The sequence below is a fragment of the Nelusetta ayraudi genome, unplaced genomic scaffold (assembly GCF_046127955.1).
Source record: "Nelusetta ayraudi isolate G7.1 ecotype Tasmania unplaced genomic scaffold, CSIRO-AGI_Nayr_v1 ptg000011l, whole genome shotgun sequence".
Classification (NCBI taxonomy): domain Eukaryota; kingdom Metazoa; phylum Chordata; class Actinopteri; order Tetraodontiformes; family Monacanthidae; genus Nelusetta; species Nelusetta ayraudi.
The window spans coordinates 19,076,389-19,097,112 of NW_027466061.1; the positions used below are offsets into that span (position 1 = coordinate 19,076,389).

Below are 20,724 nucleotides of genomic sequence, written 5' to 3' on the forward strand. Positions count from 1 at the left end.
CTCTTTGTTCACTGGTGAGCCCGGCCACTTGGTCATTTGACTCTTCTCTCTTCCTCCTGCCATGGTCCCCTTCTTTGAGAACACGCGGTATAATAGCAATAATTTGAGTTTTCATAAAATGCCTGGTGGATGTTAAATAAACGTTTGAAAGGTCGGCTGAGAAGTTGCAAAAATAAAAGAATGTGAGTGCAGTGTTTCCGTCTGCTGTGAATAAATTAGGCTACGGAAACCATTTTGTCATTTTTGGAGTGATTTTTCAGACATTTATTATTACTTTCTAAGAATAGACAGACAATTAAATAGTTATCTGTAATTGTGCTGAACTCTGAACTGACCTTATTTGAATTGCCTGTGGCAACCTTGAATAAATATGTAGTGTGTACATGTTTGATCAAATAAGACTCCAGCAGGTGTTGGTGTATTGATTTTGAGCAACTGGCAGTCCCCCCCCCCCACTTCCCCCTTTTGTAAATTGCCTAGAAAACATGTCAGTGATACTGTCACTGACGTGTGTGCGTGCGCGTCTGTGGGTGTGTGTGCTTGCATGTGCCTGCGTGTGTGCGTGCAAATAAGGGTCCTGGTTGCAGGGAGTTGGTTCATATTCATCCACCCCTGCCAAGCTTGCTGATATATTTTAATGATGTTGGCTCCCTGAACAGAAGTCTGTGTTTAGTTGAAGCCCATTGAAGCCCAGCACATTTTTTTGAGCGCCTGGATGTCATGCGCACACACCCCGGAATATATTTGATCCATCTGAATTATAAGGAATGATTGATGGATGGTGAATTTCGCCCGATGGAACACGCGTTGCTGCTTTGCCACGGAGCAGCATAATTACCTTTCTGCCCCCGTTTTATGGTGACTGACTTCAAAGTGTGTGTGTGTGTGTGTGTGTGTGTGTGTGTGTGTGTGTGTGTGTGTGTGTGTTCGTGTGTGTGTGTGTGTGTGTGTGTTTTGTTTTGTTTTTTTTAGGTATATGTTATTCCAAGCCTACACGTCTCCTTCTTGAATTCTGCATTATGCAGAAAATGTCCCTGGAATTAATTACTTCTGCACACGTTCCTTTTAATACATGTTCACTGTTTCTTTGAAGCCAAACGGTTCCTCCTCTCAGTCCCTCTCATCCCACGTCCCTCTCTCGCTTTATTGCTGGCTGTCCCCTGTTATTTATTTATTTTTATTTTTTCATCTTTTCACCAACGCTTTCCCTTTCTTCTCCTTGATTCCGCAGTGGGGCGCTTGTTGATTGAGTTCAGCTCCCAGATGTCGATGGAGCGGGTGCAGAAAGAAAACCCCAACGTGACGGAGGGTGGCCGCTACACGCCACCGGACTGTCGGCCAAGGTGGAAGGTGGGTATATGTTGGTCTATATGTCGTGTGTGCGTTGAAAATAAAATATGTCAAATCCTGCAGGGCGCTGTCGCCTGAGATCCCTCTTTCTACCATTTCACTCATTGCAGCACTGACCCAGGTAGTATGAGCAAAATCATTAGGCAAATATTCTGGTTATTATCAAAGAATCATTATTTTTTATGTTATGTTTTTCAATAAAGTATAGCTCGCAAACAATTTGTTTTCTTGTCATGGTTTTTCCAACTCAGGCAACACCAATCCTGATTAAATGGAAACCTATGTGTGTGTGTGTGTGTGTGTGTCATCAACTCTGTCGCTGCTAAACCTGGTTACGAATGTACAGTATTTATTTTTATTTTTTATTTTTTGCAGTTCTTCGCAGATTTTCCCTTTATAGAGTCACAAAAATAAACGCGAAGGCCACAAAAACACTCTACGACTTTTGGGCGTCTCAGGCGAAAGGCAACGATTGTGTCAAAATCTTTTGTCGTGCCTGAAAAACTGGGGTTTTTACTTTGCACTCTGAGACAGGTTCAAGGACGGCCATTGTCACATTCTTTCAACCAAAGGCAGCCTGCGCCTCAGCGTCTTATAAAACTCTGACAGTGTGAGAAATTATATTTGACTTGAGTCAAGCTTTTCATAATATGACAACTTTATACAACGAATATAACCTACCAATAGAACTGCAGCAGGACACCTGATTTCTCATATTTTATTTTTGCGAGGTAGATTGATTATGTGGGCAGTGCTCAAGCTGAGCTAGCGTGCATTGGATGGGACATATTAATGTACGTAGCAGCCTTCCGTTCACAGTTGTCCAGTTTATTCAGCAGGTTTTTGGCAGTTAGCGATACTGTGAAGTGCAACCAAATGACTAACCAACACCGTTGCTGCTGGTTCCAGGTCGCCATCATCATTCCATTCCGCCACAGGGAAAACCACCTAAAGTACTGGCTGCACTACCTCCACCCCATCCTCAGGCGACAGAAGATCGACTACGGCATCTACATCATCAACCAGGTATGCCAGGCTCTCGTTCATGCTGTTTCCTGTGTGGCGCTTGCCAAAGTCACTCTCAAGCGGGGCGGAGCCTTACTCATAGGAGTAGTAATGGCTAACAAACATTTGAATAGCGCAACAACAGCTTTCCCAGGAGGCAGAACTAACACGAATTGTGTTTCAATCCATCGCAAAGTGAAATTCAATGACGTCCGTCATGTCCAGCTGGCGTTCGATGGACAGCATCTCCAAACAGTTAGAGTGAACATGATTGAAGGTTGGCTCACCTCTGGTCACAGTCTGAGGCCGGAAAAGAACCAGCTTGCACAGTGGCTTAATCAACAGAATGATATTTTGAATGTATTGATGAATAGTTTGTATAGCTTAGTTTAGTTTAGTTTTAGCTTATAGTCTAATTGATTTATTCCAAAAGTGTTGTTTCCTGCCTTGTCTTTTTGTTTTTCTATTTGCCTATTGCACCGTGGGTCTGAGAGGACTGAAATTTCATTCATGTCATATGTCCAGTATGTATGCCATGTTTGACAATAAAGTTGAGTTGAGTTGAGTTGAGTTGAGTATGTAAAAAAGATAGATCATATTGGGATGCTCTTCGAGAAAATGTGTTGTTCTGATCTTTTAATCAGGTTGCCTTCATTAAGTTTAGGAAACTGTAAATGCCCTGGTGAGTACCCCTGCTCGTGGCACCGATGGGTGGAGCCTTCGCTTTTGGCATGTGTGTGCATTTCACAGCCATACTGAGGACATCAAGGGGAGGTTCTTGTTTTGTCTTGACTCGTATATTGATAGAGGTACACATGTTTCAGTATTGCCAAAATAGTGTATTTTCTTATTTCTGCTGGATTATCCCTCCCTTTGCATAGTATGACGGTCGTTCATTTGGTCCTGGGTCTTTAGAACTGCACCGTTTACGTCACTTTCAGCCCGTTGTCGTTTGTATTTTTCCCCTTTTTCAGTCAGAAGGTAATTTTAGCCCCTCTAAAATGAGATGGGATCAGTGATGTTCCAGTCTGGCCGCTGCTACCTGAATGGCTGCATCACTGCCTCCCTTACCGCTTCCAAAGTCTGTGTCAGCTCATGTGGGAAGATGATGATGTGAGCTTAATCGCATGGGCCTACTCACCTAACATAACTGACAAATTTCCTAATGGGATGACAGAACATTGTGGGAAGTGACCGTTGCAATTTCCCAAGTGATGGCAGCAAATTGCCTCTCGTCCAGCCAAGAGTTCAAAAAGTGCTCGGTGGGATAAAACGACCGGTCAGCGAGACGACGGAGCATTGAAAAACATCAAATGAGAAAATCCAGCTGGAAATGTTGGTATAAGATGGAGTGCAGGGTGAGACTGGGACAGAGAAGGGACAATTTACTTGTTGTTTCTAATAAATTCCAAAGGTTTGGCAGAGATCCAAGTTCAGATGGCTGTTTGACAAGACTAAGTAGCAGCTCAGGTCAGACAGGTAAAAAAAAATAACCACATCATCCATCCATCCATCCATCCATTCATCCATCTATCACTACTTCTCCTGGGGCTCATGGTGCTGGAGCCTCTCCAAGCTGAGGCCGAGGTTAAACCCTGGACAAGTCACAGTTCACATCACACGACCACACAGAAACAAACAACCATCCACAGACTCATTCAAACCTACAGATAGTTTCAAAGTTGCCAGTTAGTTTCCCAGTTGTTTGTGTCCTTGGACTATGGGAGGAAGCTGTTGTGTCTGGAGGGAACCCGCACAGACACTGGGAAAACTCCAGTTAAAAAGGCTCCCACGTGGGAATCGAACCTGCAACCTTCCCGCTGTGAGGCTGCAGTTCTAACCCACATTGTCCTGCATTTGACATTTGAAATCATTGTTTCAACTATTAAGATGAGGAATCTTCAGTGAGAGGGAATCAGCAGCAATATTGGCTTCCCACAAACCAGTGTGTGTGTGCGTGTGTGTGTGGTGTGTTCTCCACACCATGATGATGGTTCTTCATCTACATTAGGGGTAATGAGCTCTCCTCTCTGCCCTTTCCCTTCCCTGCGGGCGCCTCACGACACCTTAATCACAATCCCCTCCCGGAACAAACGTTGCGCTGCGTCTGCCCCGCAGTGCTCCTGATATGGCTGCCTTCCAGTGTCACTCAGCTGCTTTTTACTTCTACACAAAATCCCCATAAACACACGCCGACTCTCCAAGCACTCTTCGTACCTCATGCACAGCGGTGTTAGCCAGGGTTATGCTTTTCAGAGAATATCTCTATCTTTTTCCCCCTCCATTCACTTTGAACGTCTTTTAGAAATTTGGTGTGTTATTAAGATTTGTGCTCGTTGCCAGCATGGATTTTACTCCGTGAAGAAATGTCATTTTTTTTTGTTTGTTTGTTTTTTAAGTGTATGTTTTCATTTTATCTCAGCAAGTACAACTTTTAGGGTGTAAATTCAAACAATTGCATTTAAATGTTCATTTTTATAAATTTGTTTATATCTTTATTTAAAAAAAAATATATATATATACATAAATTTAAAATTGTTATACAGCTATATAGATGAACCGGACTTATTGGCTGTAAAAATCAAGACGTTTATGGAGACAGATGACAGACACTGTTTCATTAAAACATCATTAAATGACTGAAATGCCTTAAATTAGCGATGTAGTGGTGATGAAGGATTCGTTAAAAAAAACCAAAAAAAACACTTTAAAGTTGTTGCGTCCGTGGAGCTGCTATTTCATCATCAGCTCTTTCACCTGCTCTTCAAACAGATTCTGATCCAGGGCCTGCTTCTAATTCTCTCTGGTGGCCACCACTCTGTGATTTACAGCTTCAGAAGGAGGAGGGGCTTTATCTAAAGTGGAAATTTCTCTTGTGTATTTTTAGGCACGTTTGAAAACCTGTACAGTCTCCGGGGCAAGCAGCCGGGCTGGCCAGGCATTCAGTCCGTTTAGAACAAGCTAGTCTTTTATTGGCGGCAGCCAAAGCTTTGGGCCTGCTACCGCCAACAGCGGCTGTGACTGACCCTCACCAGACTGGAAGAGTACAAATGGTTAATTTATTATTTGCTGCTTTAGGGCTTAAAACTGATTTATTATAATTCTTATGGGGATAGTTCAAGGTTATCCCTTGTACTCTGAGCTCTGGTGCTACATTGTACTTGAAAAATAAAACAGTATTTTTCATCACAAACTGTGCAGGGTGCATTACTTCATAATAGGTATTCACCTCATAAATGTTCTGACATTGTCTTTACTTTTACAAAATTGTATGTTTACTCAAGTAAAAATGAGTCAATAGAGTTTTGCCTGATTCTAAACAGATTTGGATGAAGTTGTGAGGTGGGAGGAATTACTTTACTTAAAGGCAAGCAAGGCCATATTGGTACTATTTAGAGTTGTTTTTTTATAAGCTTAACTCTGAGAAGTTTAACACAGATTGTGTCTGATTACAGCGTAAAATAAGGATCCAGCCTGAATTGTTTTTACTAAAACATAAAGACACTGACAATCTGTGTCCTGATGTTTTCTCAATTACCTTCCCTTTAACCCATCTTGGTTGTGACAGTTCCTGAAGTGCCACCAAAGCAGCGAGTGTTATTCTATAGTTTTTCTAAATTCTCATCTGCACCTTTCCTTTATTTATTCATTTTCTGAACCAAAAGGCAGCGAGACGGAGGTCATCCATGATGACTGCCATGTCAGTTTGTTTATCCAGCAGACAAAAGAATAAGTGACCAGTGTGACGTGCCATCAGAAAAGGAAAACACAGATCATCATCTGAACACACCCACAATGCTTTCACCTCCTCAAGGCTTCTGGCCGGTGGAAGTTTGTATTCCAATTCCAGTCGGCTGTTGGTGTAAAACTGAAATCCGCTGTATCATTATGTACAGCCGTAGTGTTGCTCTTTTTTTGTGACTGTAGAACGGTGCAATGCAGTTAAAGTGCAGGAAGATCTCTCTGCTTCCCTCAAACTGGCACCATTCCTGTTAGCAGAGTTGAGGGGGAAGGTGGTGCCGCCTGCCGCTCTGCCCTGCTGCCGTTGCTTGGCTTCAACCTTCAACCTCACACTTTTTTTCCTTTTTTGAAGTCTGCAATATCTGAAGCTGTCAGTGTGTCGCTGTCTGTGTGGTGTGGTGAGTGGGCGTTGCAGAGGGATCATGCAGGCGGTTATTCAGCATCCTCGCTGTTCTGCCCCGCTGCTCTGTGTCCTCTCTGCCTTCCGAGAACCGGCGCCAATGTTTGTTTGTTGGCCACGAGCTCATTGTGTAAACTGGAGGGAAGCCCAGGGCCGGACACAAAGAGGGAACAAACAGGAAGGCAGGTGAGCAGCAGAAGTCGTGAGGAGAGAAAAGACATCTGCTGTACTGGCTTTCATGCGGGATCAATGCAAAGAATAGTTTTATTACAGCATATACACTGCATGTAATTGAAACAACTATGAAGAGGTTGTATAACGCGACTCTCTTTTATAGACCTCACTTGATTGTCGGAGAAGGACTCTAAAGTGAGATGACAAGGATGCCGATTAAGTCAAGTGTTCAGCAAAATCAACTTTCTAACAGTCATATGTGTCCCCAGCCTGTTAAGAAGAACACAATTTATCCACAACTGTTTGTTTTTTTACACAAATTTGTTCAGAAATCATCATTAAAATAAGCAATTAACTGTGTGATGGCCATTATTCTGAAATGTTTCCCTCTCTGTTTTTGCTGTCAGAAAACACTATATTATGGGTCAATGCTTGAAAAAACAGGCAACACACAATATTGTGTTGTCTTTTCCAGGTTAGTTTTTAAAACAGAATTAGATCAGTGAGGGACAAATGTATTATGACACAACATAGTCTAAGATCTTTGGAAAAAGTTCAAGTCACTTTCAAAGGACATCCATCCAATGACACTGAATATTAAGTGCATGCTGCACCATGTATTGCTTTAGCTTTTCTCTTTTTTTTTTTCCTATGAGCAGATCAAACAACGTTAATCTAATGCGAACATCCTGATTTTCCTACTAGACTTAGAATATGTCCATGAGTGTAGGCCTGCAGGCTGCGTGAGCTATTTAGACATAAACCTCTGGGAACAGAGGAGGCCATGCCACAGTTGTTTTCCCCCCCTTCCCTTTTCATCCTGCAGCCGTTGGTGGCTTTTTCCACCATCTTCTCCCAGAAATTGAAAATGATCTGGGAGAGCAAAGGAAATGAGGCTGACTTTGGAAGAGGGTATCGATTGGATGAGCAACAAACTCGACAACTGTTCCCTGTCCTCTTCAAGCTCATGCACTCCTGTCAGCCATGCCGTCTCCCTGGGTTTGGGAGTCGCGTGTGTCCTGTTTCGTGGAGCAACTGCACACAAAAGTGGGAGAAATTTGCACGCTTCCTTGACTCAGACCCCAATGAGTCTGAGGCGCAAAGTGCTCGTTGTGGATGCCTGAGCGTGATGAATTATAGATTTGGTTGCAGATTCCTGCTCTCGTCTCACACAGAGTCCAAATTGAAGTGCTGCTTTATTAAAGTCAAACTACTGCACGACACGCCGAACAAAATGTTTCCCAAAACTCTGGATTTATTCCACGTGTCTCTCTGCGCAAGGCCATCAAAAACAAAACACACGCACAAACAAACTTACTGGCACGTTTAAAGTGCACCAATCAGGTTTTCTTCCCTCCCAGCTTCCAGCGGACAGCACAGTGAGCACAGGAAAGTCAGTACGGGGAGGCCCTTTGTGCTCTTCTTTGCACTTCTTCTTACTGAGGAAATGTACAATTCTGCTAAATCTGCCTGCAATAGCTCCCTGATTCCTTCTCAAGTGAACCCTGACCTGTGTAGCCGCTACTCTCTCCTCAGAAGGCTGGTTGGTCCCGTGGATGTTTCATTTGGCTGTGAACAATTCAAATGTGACTTTTTGGAGAAGTATCTTCAAAAAAGGAACTTGAACTTGAAATCTTTTGCACCACTCAATTCTTCTGAGCAGTTTATATCACATTTCAACATTTATCACCCTGCTGCTTCAGGAAATCCTTCCTGCCTGGAACCATTAACCTCTATAACGCTTCCCTGCTATGTGACAGATAGCATTGTGGACTTTTTCTGGACTCAATGGCCAATATTGCATTAATGGTTTGTAAAAACCTTGCTTATCCCTGCTTCTGTCTTCTGCTCATTTGTTTGTCATAGATTGACTTGAATATTTGTAATTACTGTATAGTTTATTTTTTGTACTGTGTAGTTTTCCAATTTGGGATCAATGAAGTACATCTATCTATCCATCCATCCATCCATCCATTCATCCACCATCTATCTATCTATCTATCTATCTATCTATCTATCTATCTATCTGTCAGGCAGACCGCTCCCATTAGCTGGCCATTGCCACCTCATGTCTCCACCGCGGCACTAAGTAGAAAATGAACAACAACAAAAAAAAAACCTTCAGTGCAAATGTGATGTTCTTTTATTTGAGAACATGCACATTTGTGCAGGATCCACGCTAATGTGCTCAGCGGCCGCCAGTCTTCTTCCATGTTTGTGATTTTCCAGAGCAGCTTAAAGCAGCTGACTCTCACTGGTGCCTCTCCTGAGTCTATATGCCAAAAGGAAGCTGATTGGTTATGGATTTTGTGGAATTTTCTAGAGCACTTGCAAAAAAATATTAGGAGATGGATGAGTCAGATTTCAGGGATCAAATCCCAGTGACCCAACCGTCCCGCAAGGTTGCTATTTTCTGCATCTCTGTGAAATGGTTACATTTCTGCCACGTCAGCTGAGTCCATGTGGACTACAGGCCAAGTGCTCTTCACTCCCTGCTGAGAAGATCAGACAAGATCTGTGTCATGGCTGTTTGCTCTTGCTGTCCTTCTCTCATGGCCCTCATTTCTTTCACGAGCAACGTGTGTTCATGTTTAACTGAAAAAGGTGCTGGGAACAAAATATAGTTTTAGCTATTTTACGTTTTTTTTTTTCCATCATGTTTTATCACATAGTCAGTCGTCAGGTATACTTAAAGCAAGTCGAAGAACAAAAGTAGTTTTTTTTTCAGATGGTGATATTAAGTTTTAAAGTAGCACTCTTTTCAGCGTAGTTTGATATAGATTCAAGCGTCCCTCTTTCTCTCTGCCCCACCGTCTCCTGTCTTTCTTTCAGCTCTCCACCTTTTTTGAGCCACCAGGAGGCGTGAAATGAAGAGGCTGCACTAAAGATGCGTTATAATAACGTCAGCAACATTGCAGATTAACGGATCATTGTCTAGAGCGCCACCACTATGAGGTGTGACGCACAAAAAAAAGATTGAAACGGGGGGGATGAAAAGACCTCATTCCTAATTGTTGAGAAAATTGCCCAGAATGCATCTCATTTGTTGTTGTTTCCTCCCAGCCCAGAGCTGAGATGGAGGCAGGCGAGAGCTGCTTTAATGCTCAGTTCCTTCTTACGGCGTTCCTTCTCACTTGAAACCAGACCTCTGTCGGCACTGTTGCACACTTGCGCACACAAAGTGTGTATACATGGCTTGCTGCTTGTCGGACACTTTGAGTAATGGAAACCGCAGCATCTCATCTGTGTGATCGCGCAGTGCCAGATGAGCCTCGTAATGACGAAACAGAACCATCACTCTGACCCTGATGTTGATGTTTTCTACTGAGAACAGAGTTAATGTCTTTGACTAAAAGGAAAATCTCTCCGTTTTAATTGCTTCTTACTCCTAGAAATACAAGGCGACTATATTCCACAGCCCCCTGATTCCACTCTATTGTCTTGGGGGTTTAGCCGCAACAAATGCAGATCTGCTTTTTTATTCTTGGTTTTTGTGGATACGATATAATGCTTGAGTGCTTACATACATTAAAATGGGCCAGCAGAGGCTGGCGGTTTTGTGCTCTTATTGCTTCTGCTGGCAGGCGCTACTTCTGCACTTAACAAGTTTCTCTCTCAGGAGAAACTCTAGAAGACAAAAAGACAGTGTGGCACTGTGCCATCAGCCGGAAAGCTGAGAAGTTTCCCCCGTTTGTGATGGATGTCCTTCCTGCTTCAGTGACATTCTGCATGGTGAATGAGAGGAGGGACCTGCTCACGTTATTTTAAAGATTGATGCTGGAGCCCCTTAATAATGCAGAGTGATGGGTCATGGGATGCCATAGTGATAGTGGGGGGTGGGGGGGGGGACTTTAGCTTGGAAAAACAGGTGGTCTCTCCAAGCTGCCTGACCTTGGGCTTGTTTACCGCTGCCTTCGTGTCAGCCGCCAGGCAAACTCTGAAAGGAGAGATGGCGCTCAACGCTTTAATGGAAAAAGCATTTTTTTTCTTTTGTTCTGTGCACAAAGAGAAAAAATTCTGTGCAGCTGTCACGCTTTCTCCGGAATAATGCATATTGATTGCTAAATTTGATGTTGTGTTGTTCTCTCCGGGGTCTCTGATCAGGTCCGGGGGTTTTGCAGCAGGCAGCAGCGTGCTGTCAGGATCTCTGTCTTGACCTTTGCTCTGTGATAGATGACAGTCTCTTTGTGTTTCCGCAGTTCTGCTGTAGCCAGTTTTTTTTTTTCTCAGATGATGTTTTTACATGGAGCAAGCTTGAATGGCTAAATTAGATAAGATGAGAGAGCTGTTTTTCCCCCAAGGAGATGAATCTGTTTTTCTTCTAATGTTTTTTGCTTGTGTATCTGTTGTACTGCAGAATCCAACTGTGACTTTGATAAACAATCACAAATAAAGCCTTGTCACATCAAGTCAATACACTTTGCAAGAAAAACTTTATGAATACATATGAGTAATGATAAAAACACAACAGTATTTTGTTGTTACTTTTTTGTTGTTATAAAACATACAGCACATATTGTGTATACTTGTGTATTTTTTCTCTCCATTTAATGCCAATACATCATGTTAAATAATCCACAATGAGCCATTGAAGTGATTCATTTGAATAAGGAGCTATTGGCCCCCTCCAGATATGATTTGATTATCGCCCTTCACCTCCAACATTCTTGCAAACACATCAGAAAGGTCAAAGCTCACTGACATTTTCCTTGCTTGTTGAAAGCCAAGGGTGGCAGCACCTTGTGTATAACAAGGACTGAATTGAGGCAGGTGCCTAACTGGTACCTTTTTATTTGCCTGGTGGAAATCTTCCGTAGCCCTGACGAGGACTAACGAGAAAAGGCCGGAATTCCTGGCGTTTGTATGTGTGTATGATTGTCGTTTCAGCCACTGAGAACAATCCGAACTTGACACAGTTGAACTGTTGCCAAGGAAGCAGCTACTCAACCCAGAACACTGCATTCACTGTAACAGGCCGGTCAGCACTATCTGTTCCGTGCATCAGGCTCTGCCGTCCCTTTTCCCACCTCATCTCCTGGGTGATTCTCTACTGTGCTCCCCGTGCACTCTCGCTGTCCCCCGGCATCTCCCTGAGAGGCCGCCGTGGCCGCTGATGACTCAGGGGAATCTGTGTGGCTTAGCTAGCGTGTTTGAAGGGCGGTGATCATTGCTTTTCTCCCTCACTCTCCCCCGTGATGGATTGCCCAGGCCGGGGAAGGTTCTCGCAGGCTCGCAGCCACATTGAGCCACAAGTCTGACGGCAAAAGAGAAGTGACATCATGCTTAAAAGGCTCTGTGCCAGTGAATTTTTTGAAGTTTTTTTTCTTTTAAGGACTCACGTACGAGTTGTCCTTGCCCTCTCCACACATGGTCAATAGATAACAAACTGCAAAAAAAAAGCTTGAAGCTGTGGATAACTGGGCCAGCTACAGTGGTAGCCCCAACTGTAACTCAGCCTCCCTTCCTGTCCAATCCTATATTGACAAGACGATCTATGCACCAGGAGGCCTGTCAAGATCTCAGCAGGACCAACTATGTGCTTAGAGAATGTTTTGATATACACAAAGTTTAGAAGGTGTTGCTGGAAGTTTTACCTTCTGGGAAAAAAGAGAAAAGAAATGACAACCAAAAAAGCAAGATGTCGGATGAGGGTAAGGTGAGGTGGAAGACTGCGCAAAATGATAAATAGTGATAACTGCATAAACAATGAAGAAAAACCACATTCGAATCCTTGAGGCAGGTTTGAACAATTACACTATTTGCAAATTTCTTCAGACTGGCCAGCACTGAGTGAAAGTTTAGTTTGCGATTTTTGTGAAAAAGCCCCTACTGACACTAGAATGTCGTCATTGCAACCACAATATAATTTTTTTGCTCAGCTCATTTCCCTTGTCCTGTCACAATCACAGCCCGTCTGTGTTTATTCCGCCGTGTCGCTGAGGCAGCAGAAATTACAATTGTAGTTTTAATAGATGTGTCTTTCACTTATGAGGCTCCTCAGTGGCTGCGATGGTCAGCAATAAAGGGGTCGCTCACGGTCTGGAGTGTTGCTTGCCTGTGAGTTCACTGGGAACCCCGGAGACGTTTGGCTTATTGACGTTAAGGCGCACAATGTACAGAGTACACACACAGGGTACTGTGCATGTGAAGGGTTGACTGGCTGAAAAAAATCGAATGCAAGGGTTTTTGCTGGCTTTCCCACCTCAAAATTTGATGTTGAGTTGTGACCTTCCGCTTGGTTATTTTTAAAAGTAGTTGTAAAAAAGTAAAGTAGTTGTTTTTATTCCAGCGCCTTGCACTCTTCTGTGTGTAAGACAGTTTGTCAGGGCACTGTGGCATCGAACTGTGAGACTAATGCGGAGGTGTCAGGACAGAAAACACAGGACGTTACCACACTGCTAACCTTGCAACGCTCTGGCCGTCCGTCCTGCTGGGCTCCAGTCTGGAGAGTTTTCAGTCAATTTGGCTCCATGGAACCGGTCAGCTTCCTTTCAGTGATCACAAAGGCAGGTAGCGACTCCTGCCAAACTGACCTTAAGTGCCAGTAAAGAAGAGATATGGGAGGTGTTGCAAAATAGATTAGAAGTTGCAGCGTTTCTGGTTGGCATTTATGCATTAAAAGAATAAAGAACAGATGTTTTCAATTCTCTTCTTAGTGGATTTAGCAACAGTTTGACGTATGTTGGATACTATGACGCATTAGACGAACAATAGACGGCTCATCCAATCGTCAATCAGTTGCTGAATGGCTGTCGCCCAAACCTTTTCTGTTCTGGGGCCGTTGAGGAAACACCCTGAAGATCTAGTCCCCAAATTTTAAAAATTCAATTTAACTAAAGACCTTTTTTGCGCCAGTGTTTTCTTGACATGACCAACTGAAAGAGATCAACAGATGTATGGGGAACAATTCTTCAACAGCTCTATTACCCCCGCAATAAATCCTCTCTGGAGATTTTTAAGCCATTCTAAGGCAAATTGAAGGCTTGCTGGGCGCATTTTAGTCTACACTTCCGCATCAACGGCGTAGCTCTCGGGGAGAAAGATTTATGTTGCACATAATTCCAATGCATCTTTATGCATCTTGCATAAAAGCAAGATAAACAGCCCAAGGCAAAAAAGTCAGATTGAGTTAACATACGCACACACATGCTCACCCTCTCTCTCTCTCTCTCTCTCTCTCTCTCTCTCTCTCTCTCTCACACACACACACACACACACACACACATTCATATACCAGCGATCCAGCATACTATTTTCTATTATTTGTACAGTGTTTTAAGTCATAAATTTTTTTTATAAAATCCAGATGTGTGTGAATGAGGTGTATGGCATTAAAAGATAAAATGCTGCAACGCTTAGCTCACTGGGTCACATGACACAAAGTGTTTCCAAGGAAGACAGCTTAATGTTGCCACCGTGCCGCTTCCATATCCCAGAGCTATCACCGACAAGCACCGCACCTTCCTGTCAACTTGTGGTAAATGTACACAAGGGAGAGTGAGGTCACCACCTGTGTTAGCCTGCTCACGGCGATATTGCCATTCCCCCCTCCCTCCTCACCCCATCATACATATGACCTTTCAGACGCTGCAGAATGCGATGAGGCTTCTGTTGCCACTTTAATTATAAAATGACCCGAGGTCACATCATATCACCGAGGAGCCCTGAATATTATTCAAGGATTTCAGTGCGGCGACGTCCTGTTGCCCGGGTAACGAGAGGGGAAACAGTCGAGACAACAACTCCGGGTTTAACCAAAGTGCTTTGAATTGTGTATCTCAGTTTCAAACCAGCATGTGACTGGAAGCAACTTTCTCCCGCAAAGACCAACTAATTCACTCAAATCCCCTCATGATTAAAACCATTTCATATCCAGGAAATCCAAAACAAAGAGATCCAATCAAATCCCTTCTAATCCACTCTCGCAAACTTTCTGCAAACAGACACACACCAGGTTTTAACTTTTTTCCCCTCTCCTTTTATTACATTTCTTCACCTAAGTGGTTTTTGGCCTTGTTTCACTGTCAAAGCTGATGGATTGTTATTTAGACAATTTCCATTGATACGACCAGTCAAGCCCTTACATTGAATTTGGAGCTAGTCATACGCTAATTAAATTAGAGTTAAACATGGTTTTTACAAAACTTTATGAAATTGATGTTTTCCAATCATGCCTTGCAACAGATGGTTAGCGTACCCATCAAAAGTGGGTCAGATTTCTGTTTAAAGAGTATCTGTAATGTGATTCCGATTTTTCGATGCTACTTTAAATCTAGCCTGTATGGATTTGTTACACCAGCAGACCTCAAAAGGCGGCTAAATTAAAAACTAATCTGTCATACATGTATATCTTTAAAAACTCTATATTATGAGGCACAGTATCTAAGGGCCTGTGTGCAAAGGTTTCTCAGCTCACCATATTTCTGTAAAGATGGTGAGCTTCTGCAAGAAGAAAAGAAACAAAAATCATTATGGACAAAAGCACTAAATTCAACAAATTTGAAGCCTTTGCTGACCAACTGGTCATCCATGAGATGGAAGTAACATTTTAATGCATAGCTTAGGTTTAGCTTAGGCTTAATGCTGGCTTAGTTCAACCGGTGAAAGATCTGATCTGGTAGTAAACTGGCCGACCTCTATGCACTGCTACTAAATGTCGCCTGTCCTGCTAAGATTCTGCCTCAGATGGAACAGAAACGACGTCTAACCGGAATGTTAAATGAATTTCGCCAGTGCTTTAGATGTTGCTTCTCTCTCCGTTCTGTTGAGGGGTGGCCACAGCCAATCGTACGCCTCCTTCTAACCCTGTCATCTGCAACCTCTTCTCTCAACACTGGCTGACTTTATGTCCGCTTTCACTGCATCGACAAATCTCCTCTTTGGTGAATTGCAGTATCCTGTCCAGAAATAAAAGAGATATTTTACCCAACTCATCTGTATATTCCTATATCTTGTCCTGTCCCTGAACTCAACACATCCCTCAAACAACTGGACGTCCTTTTTGTTGGCAGTTTGCCAACACACAGTGAGCAGGCTATCATTAAAAGTGGAAGCCTTTTAGGATTGGTTTTGAGAGTCAGTGGGCATCATTGAGAAAGTGTTGGTGTGAGAGCAGGCAGATGGTGACAAACTAATTTTTTATGGCGTCGTAATAACAATCAAAGACTGAAGTCCTGCAGGGACCAGTGTTCAGTTTCCTTCACAGAGCTTTAAAAGGAACTTCCTCCACAAGAGCCAACAGGTGTAACACTGGGTGCGAAACATGGGGTTGGGTGACCTTCGTGATACAATGGTGAATTATTAATGGAATCACATTTGGTGCATTTGCATATCAAGGTGGTAAAAAAAGAAAGGAAAAAGCTTAAATCCATAGCGATTGGATGACTTGGAGCAAGATGTCAGGGTTGTACTTTTTCAATCAGGCTCTGTTTTTGCGTATTGATTACTCATAAAATTACATTTTCAAATCGTTATCTGTGCTCGGTTATGCTTTATGCTTCCCCGCTGGGCACTAAAAACAAATATAAAAGTTCTATTAGCTCTTAATATGAGTACCCGCTGCTTTCCGTCTTTTTATTGCCATACAAACAGGAAAGTTTAGACCAGGTTTTGTGCAGCACACAGGGAATGGTGACATTTATCTTAAAATAACCTTTGTTGAATAGCCCTCAGTATATCTCGCAGTGTTGACTCAGTCCTATTTGGCTTATCATACAGAGAGGGTATAATAAGCGCAGCGATAGGTGGAGGCTTAAAAAGAGAATGCAGGAAGCCGTGCAACAGTGGCTTGAAAGAAGCTGCTGCCTGACAGGCTGCTTAGAGATTTAAAAAAGTATGTTTTTTTTGCAGTTTATTTTCTTTAAATGTAATTATTAATGTGTTTCTAAAGACATCTGTTGATACTGTATGAAGATTAGGAATCACAAATTCACAAACACATTTTTTTGTCTAGGCGCTAAGGGTGATTAGTTCTACAGCTCCAGAAAGATAATGACTGAGCAAACTTCGGGGTAGATCCTCAAAGAAGGGCGCGCAGCGGTAAAATGTGGCGCATTTGCGGCGGGATTGTGGCTGCAATCTGCGCCACAGATGTGTGTATCTACAAAGGTTTTTGCGCTAATGACATCCATGCGCAAAACCCGCCCGCAAATGCGGCACCTGAAACAGGTGCGAATGTTGCGGTCTGGCAACCTGAGAGCAGTTTGTGGCAGTTTGTCTCCAGCAAGGCAAGAATTGTGTGTCCCGGCAACCTGTATCTCTTTAAAATGTTCCCTTCTCGGAGGTCAAACAGCGAAACTCTCCTACGATAAACGCGCTCCTGTGCGCGCCTGGCATTACGATGCCTCCTCCGTCTTACCAAGACTGCTGCCATAATGGAAATAAAGTCAAGACGCAAGACGCCTTAGTCATTATATAAGCAAGACAATTGTGGTATTTGAATGTGAAGTTTTTTTGATCAGACGAGTTATGCTTCTCCCTGGTTCACAGAAGAAATGCGAGTGGCTGTTTTGTTAGTTCACATGCCTGCTTACTAATAAACGGCTGTTGCCAGCTATCCTACCAAGTAGTCGTTTTTCACCGCCCTTCCCACACAGTCTGACGACATGACAACAATCACCAACGCCTGAGTACCATATGTATTTTTCACAGCCTATCTAAAATATTGACATATATACTGCAGTCTATGCTTATCTATATATATGATTTCGGGAGCCATACATATGTTTCAGGCTTTTCAGAGAGGAAAGTTTCACTGATGACAGACAGAAGCTGCACCTGGTTTTGGCTTGCGGCGTTTCCGTCTATCAAACTGCGTGCGGACACGAGCGCAAACTCTTTCTGGATCTGCCGCTGTTTGAATGAGGCATATTTGCATAGAAGGGGGGGTCATTTTGCTCGTAATGACTCATTTAAATACATTCAAATGAGTCTGGTGCAACCCTGCCGCTACTTGCGCCTTGGCGCATTTTCAGCCGATTTTCACGTTTGCGTCCCCTCTGTGGATCGGAATCACAGTTTTTGGCACTGTTTACAAGGATTTTCTGGCGCAAAAGCCGGGCAATCGCTTTGTGGATCTGGCCCTTAGTGTTCATGCTATCGGTCATTTTAAGGCATTTTCTCAGTATGATGGTTAGTTTATCATGTGGCCACCACTACAAGACTTGGCTGACTTTTGGTGTATAGCGGATTCATCTGTTGCTCTTCAGTTGTTCCTACTACAAGATTTAGTTCATAACGCTATTCCTTAAAGGTGTCACCATTTCTTTGCTCATACATGTACAAAAAAAAAAAAAGTTTTGTTCTGTTTCGTATGAGAACGTCATGTCTCGGTATCTGCTCCAGCACTTGGTACATTCACATTTGATTTGTTCATCACTGACTTATCTTGAGCTACATGGATTGCAGTCGGCCTATTTTCTCAACAGTCTTTTGACCTTTATTATCCGATTTCCCGCTGCCCGCATTTGTTCTTTATTTCTCTACTACTTCCTCTCAGACCGCTTTTTGCTGAGCTTCCCATCTTCATTGAAAACATTTTTCCTGTCGCAGCTCAGCCCATCGTCGGCTCGGCAAACCGATGCTGACAGCTGGAGTTCAACCTCTAGCCGAGGACCTTGACTGAACAGCCCTACAGGAATGTTTCAGAAGCCAAATGAAACTACGAGCTGTAAAGACTTCTTCATCTCGTGAGGAGTTCTGAAACGCCCCATACTGCTCAACGTTCTGTGAATTGGACGAGAGAGAGTGGCGGCACATTGGTAGTACAGACGAGACGTGTTCACCTGTCAAGGACTGTAATCATGTCCAGGCGCTGCCTCTGTGGAGCGGCTGTGCCGAGTGTTCCATGGTTCAGTGGCTATATTTGAGATTAAACACTCCAGTGAGTTGATTATCTTTCCTTGAGGGAAGGTGAAGCTTTAACACCAGCATTAGACGACGCCAGCACGCTGGGAGCTTTGTCCCAGCTGCTGCGGGTGACACACAGGAAAATGTGCGACGGTAAGCAGGCCGGCAGTAGTTTGTTCTTCCTCGTGACGCTGGATGACTGGTGCTGATTGGTGGATTTGTAACTTGTACTTTTTTTTTTTATCTTGTCACTTCATAGAGCTTTTCGACCTGGTCATTGTTTTCTTCCCAACTTTCCGAATAACTTTTGAGGCGAGAGAAAAAAAGAAGATACATCGTATTGATTTGTCTGAGGCTCCTTCATATTTCCTTGCAGCTTGACGTCCATCTGTGCACCCAGTACATTGACACTGCATATAAAAATAAACAGCAGAGCTTGCAAAGATTGTTTCACTGCAGAGAAAAGCTTTCTCGGCTAAAGCAGTCAAAAAGATGTAACATTGGCCAATTTTGCATCAGTGGAGACGAGGATTTGGTCCCTGCGTGTTGCACAGTCACAGAATGAACCTTCTTCTATTTGACTGCATATGTAATCAATAAAACATGTCTGCAGAACCTTTTTCATTCTTGACACCAAATTTTTTTTTAATTGATTTCCAATGGTGGCGACACGGTGGTGCAGTGGTTAGCGCTGTCATCTTGGGGGTTCAATCCAGGTCTGGGCGCTTTCTGTGTGACTGTTTTAGTCAAAAAACCATGTTGGTGAGGAGAATTGGGAATACTAAATTGGCCATAGGAATGAGTACAAGTGTGAATGTCTATGTAACACCGCCTTCGCCCTGAGACTGCTCAGTTCTGTTCCAGCACTCCTTCCAACCCTGAGTGCAGGGGAAGTGGCAACAGAAGATGGATGGATGGTCTTCAAACCGCTCCATTTTTCGTCTGTTTCACAGGCAGGTCCACTCAGGACAAGCAAGCCGAGCAACAAACCCATAAATCCCAGATAGCGAGAAGAACTCTTGGATAATTTCCATTCTGAAAAAAGCAGCCCAAGACATGAGTCAGTTGTTATATATGCATCTCATTTTCCTTTCTGTGACATAAGTTTATCTCAGAATGTCATGGATTTATTTATTCAGTCATTCATTCAAAGCCGGAAAATCTCCCTTATGATAAATCTTGTCTGCCAGTATTATAAAACGCATGTAATAACCTGGCAATTACCTGAGGTGTATCACTGTGTCTGATAAGGAGTCATAAATAAAGTTAAATTACCCAGAAAATAGCCTCAGGCCTACAGGATAGATTTGATTATGATGATCTTTCTGTTAATCTTCCGTGCCGTGGTTTGCAGCGCTCAATCTCCCAACATTCCATGGAGATGCATGTTGTTATGTAACGATTGTTTTGTGTCGTGAGCGCCTCTCTGCAGAACGTCTGTCCCTGACGCATTTCACACAAAAATTACCAACCATTACATTTGTTATAAACAAGTTTCAGAGGCCTCCCATTAGACCAGGCCTGGGCAAGCTATGGCCTGGGGGTCATATGCGGCCTGTTAAGCTTTTCAATCCGGCCCGCCAAATTTGAAGAAATTAGATTATTAGTCAGGAAGTCATAAAATAGCTGTATTTCATCCATGTTTTCAACAAAGCAGCAGTCAGGATGGAAAACTCTGGGACAGCTACCAGAAAAATAACTCTGAATCTTGTTGGTTCTGAATCCCGCACGTGTCAGTAACCTTCGTCCTTAAAAAGATCTTTCAAAATCCGCATTTCTGGCTGATCGCATCTTTGAAAGTGATCAGTCATCTGTGAACAGAACGTCCAAATTATTTTATCAGCACATCAACTGAAAAAAAAAACAGTTTCTGCTTCGTTATTTGCATTTAATGGCATTTGAATTCCCTCATCTGCTTCATCTCTCTGATCTCTGCTTCTTAGATCATCTGCCAGCCGTCATGTTTATCTGGATCATCTACATCCTTTAATTACAGCTCTTCTGATCAATGAATAACATAATTTCACTGATACATGGCCAAGAAGCAAAAACATGACAGTACTATGTTCAGTGCACTTTCTGCTTGTACGCTTTTTCAGTTTTTATGCACGCTTTGATTTGACACGGGTTGTATTGCTCCACTTTCGTTGAAGACAATTTATTCATTACTGTGATTGGATAACTCACTATACCGTTTTTAAAACAGT

The 20,724-nt window shown here is 43.0% G+C and overlaps 1 protein-coding gene across 1 annotated transcript in view; it reads left to right on the plus strand.

Moving 5' to 3' along the window:
• The window catches only part of b4galt2 (UDP-Gal:betaGlcNAc beta 1,4- galactosyltransferase, polypeptide 2), a 123,509-nt gene that overhangs the window by 47,338 nt on the left and 55,447 nt on the right, over positions 1 to 20,724 (plus strand). Inside the window, exons 2-3 of the mRNA XM_076021685.1 lie at positions 1,232 to 1,350; positions 2,260 to 2,376. Of these exons, the coding sequence (XP_075877800.1) occupies positions 1,232 to 1,350; positions 2,260 to 2,376 (236 nt within the window). The remainder of the gene's footprint in view (positions 1 to 1,231; positions 1,351 to 2,259; positions 2,377 to 20,724) is intronic.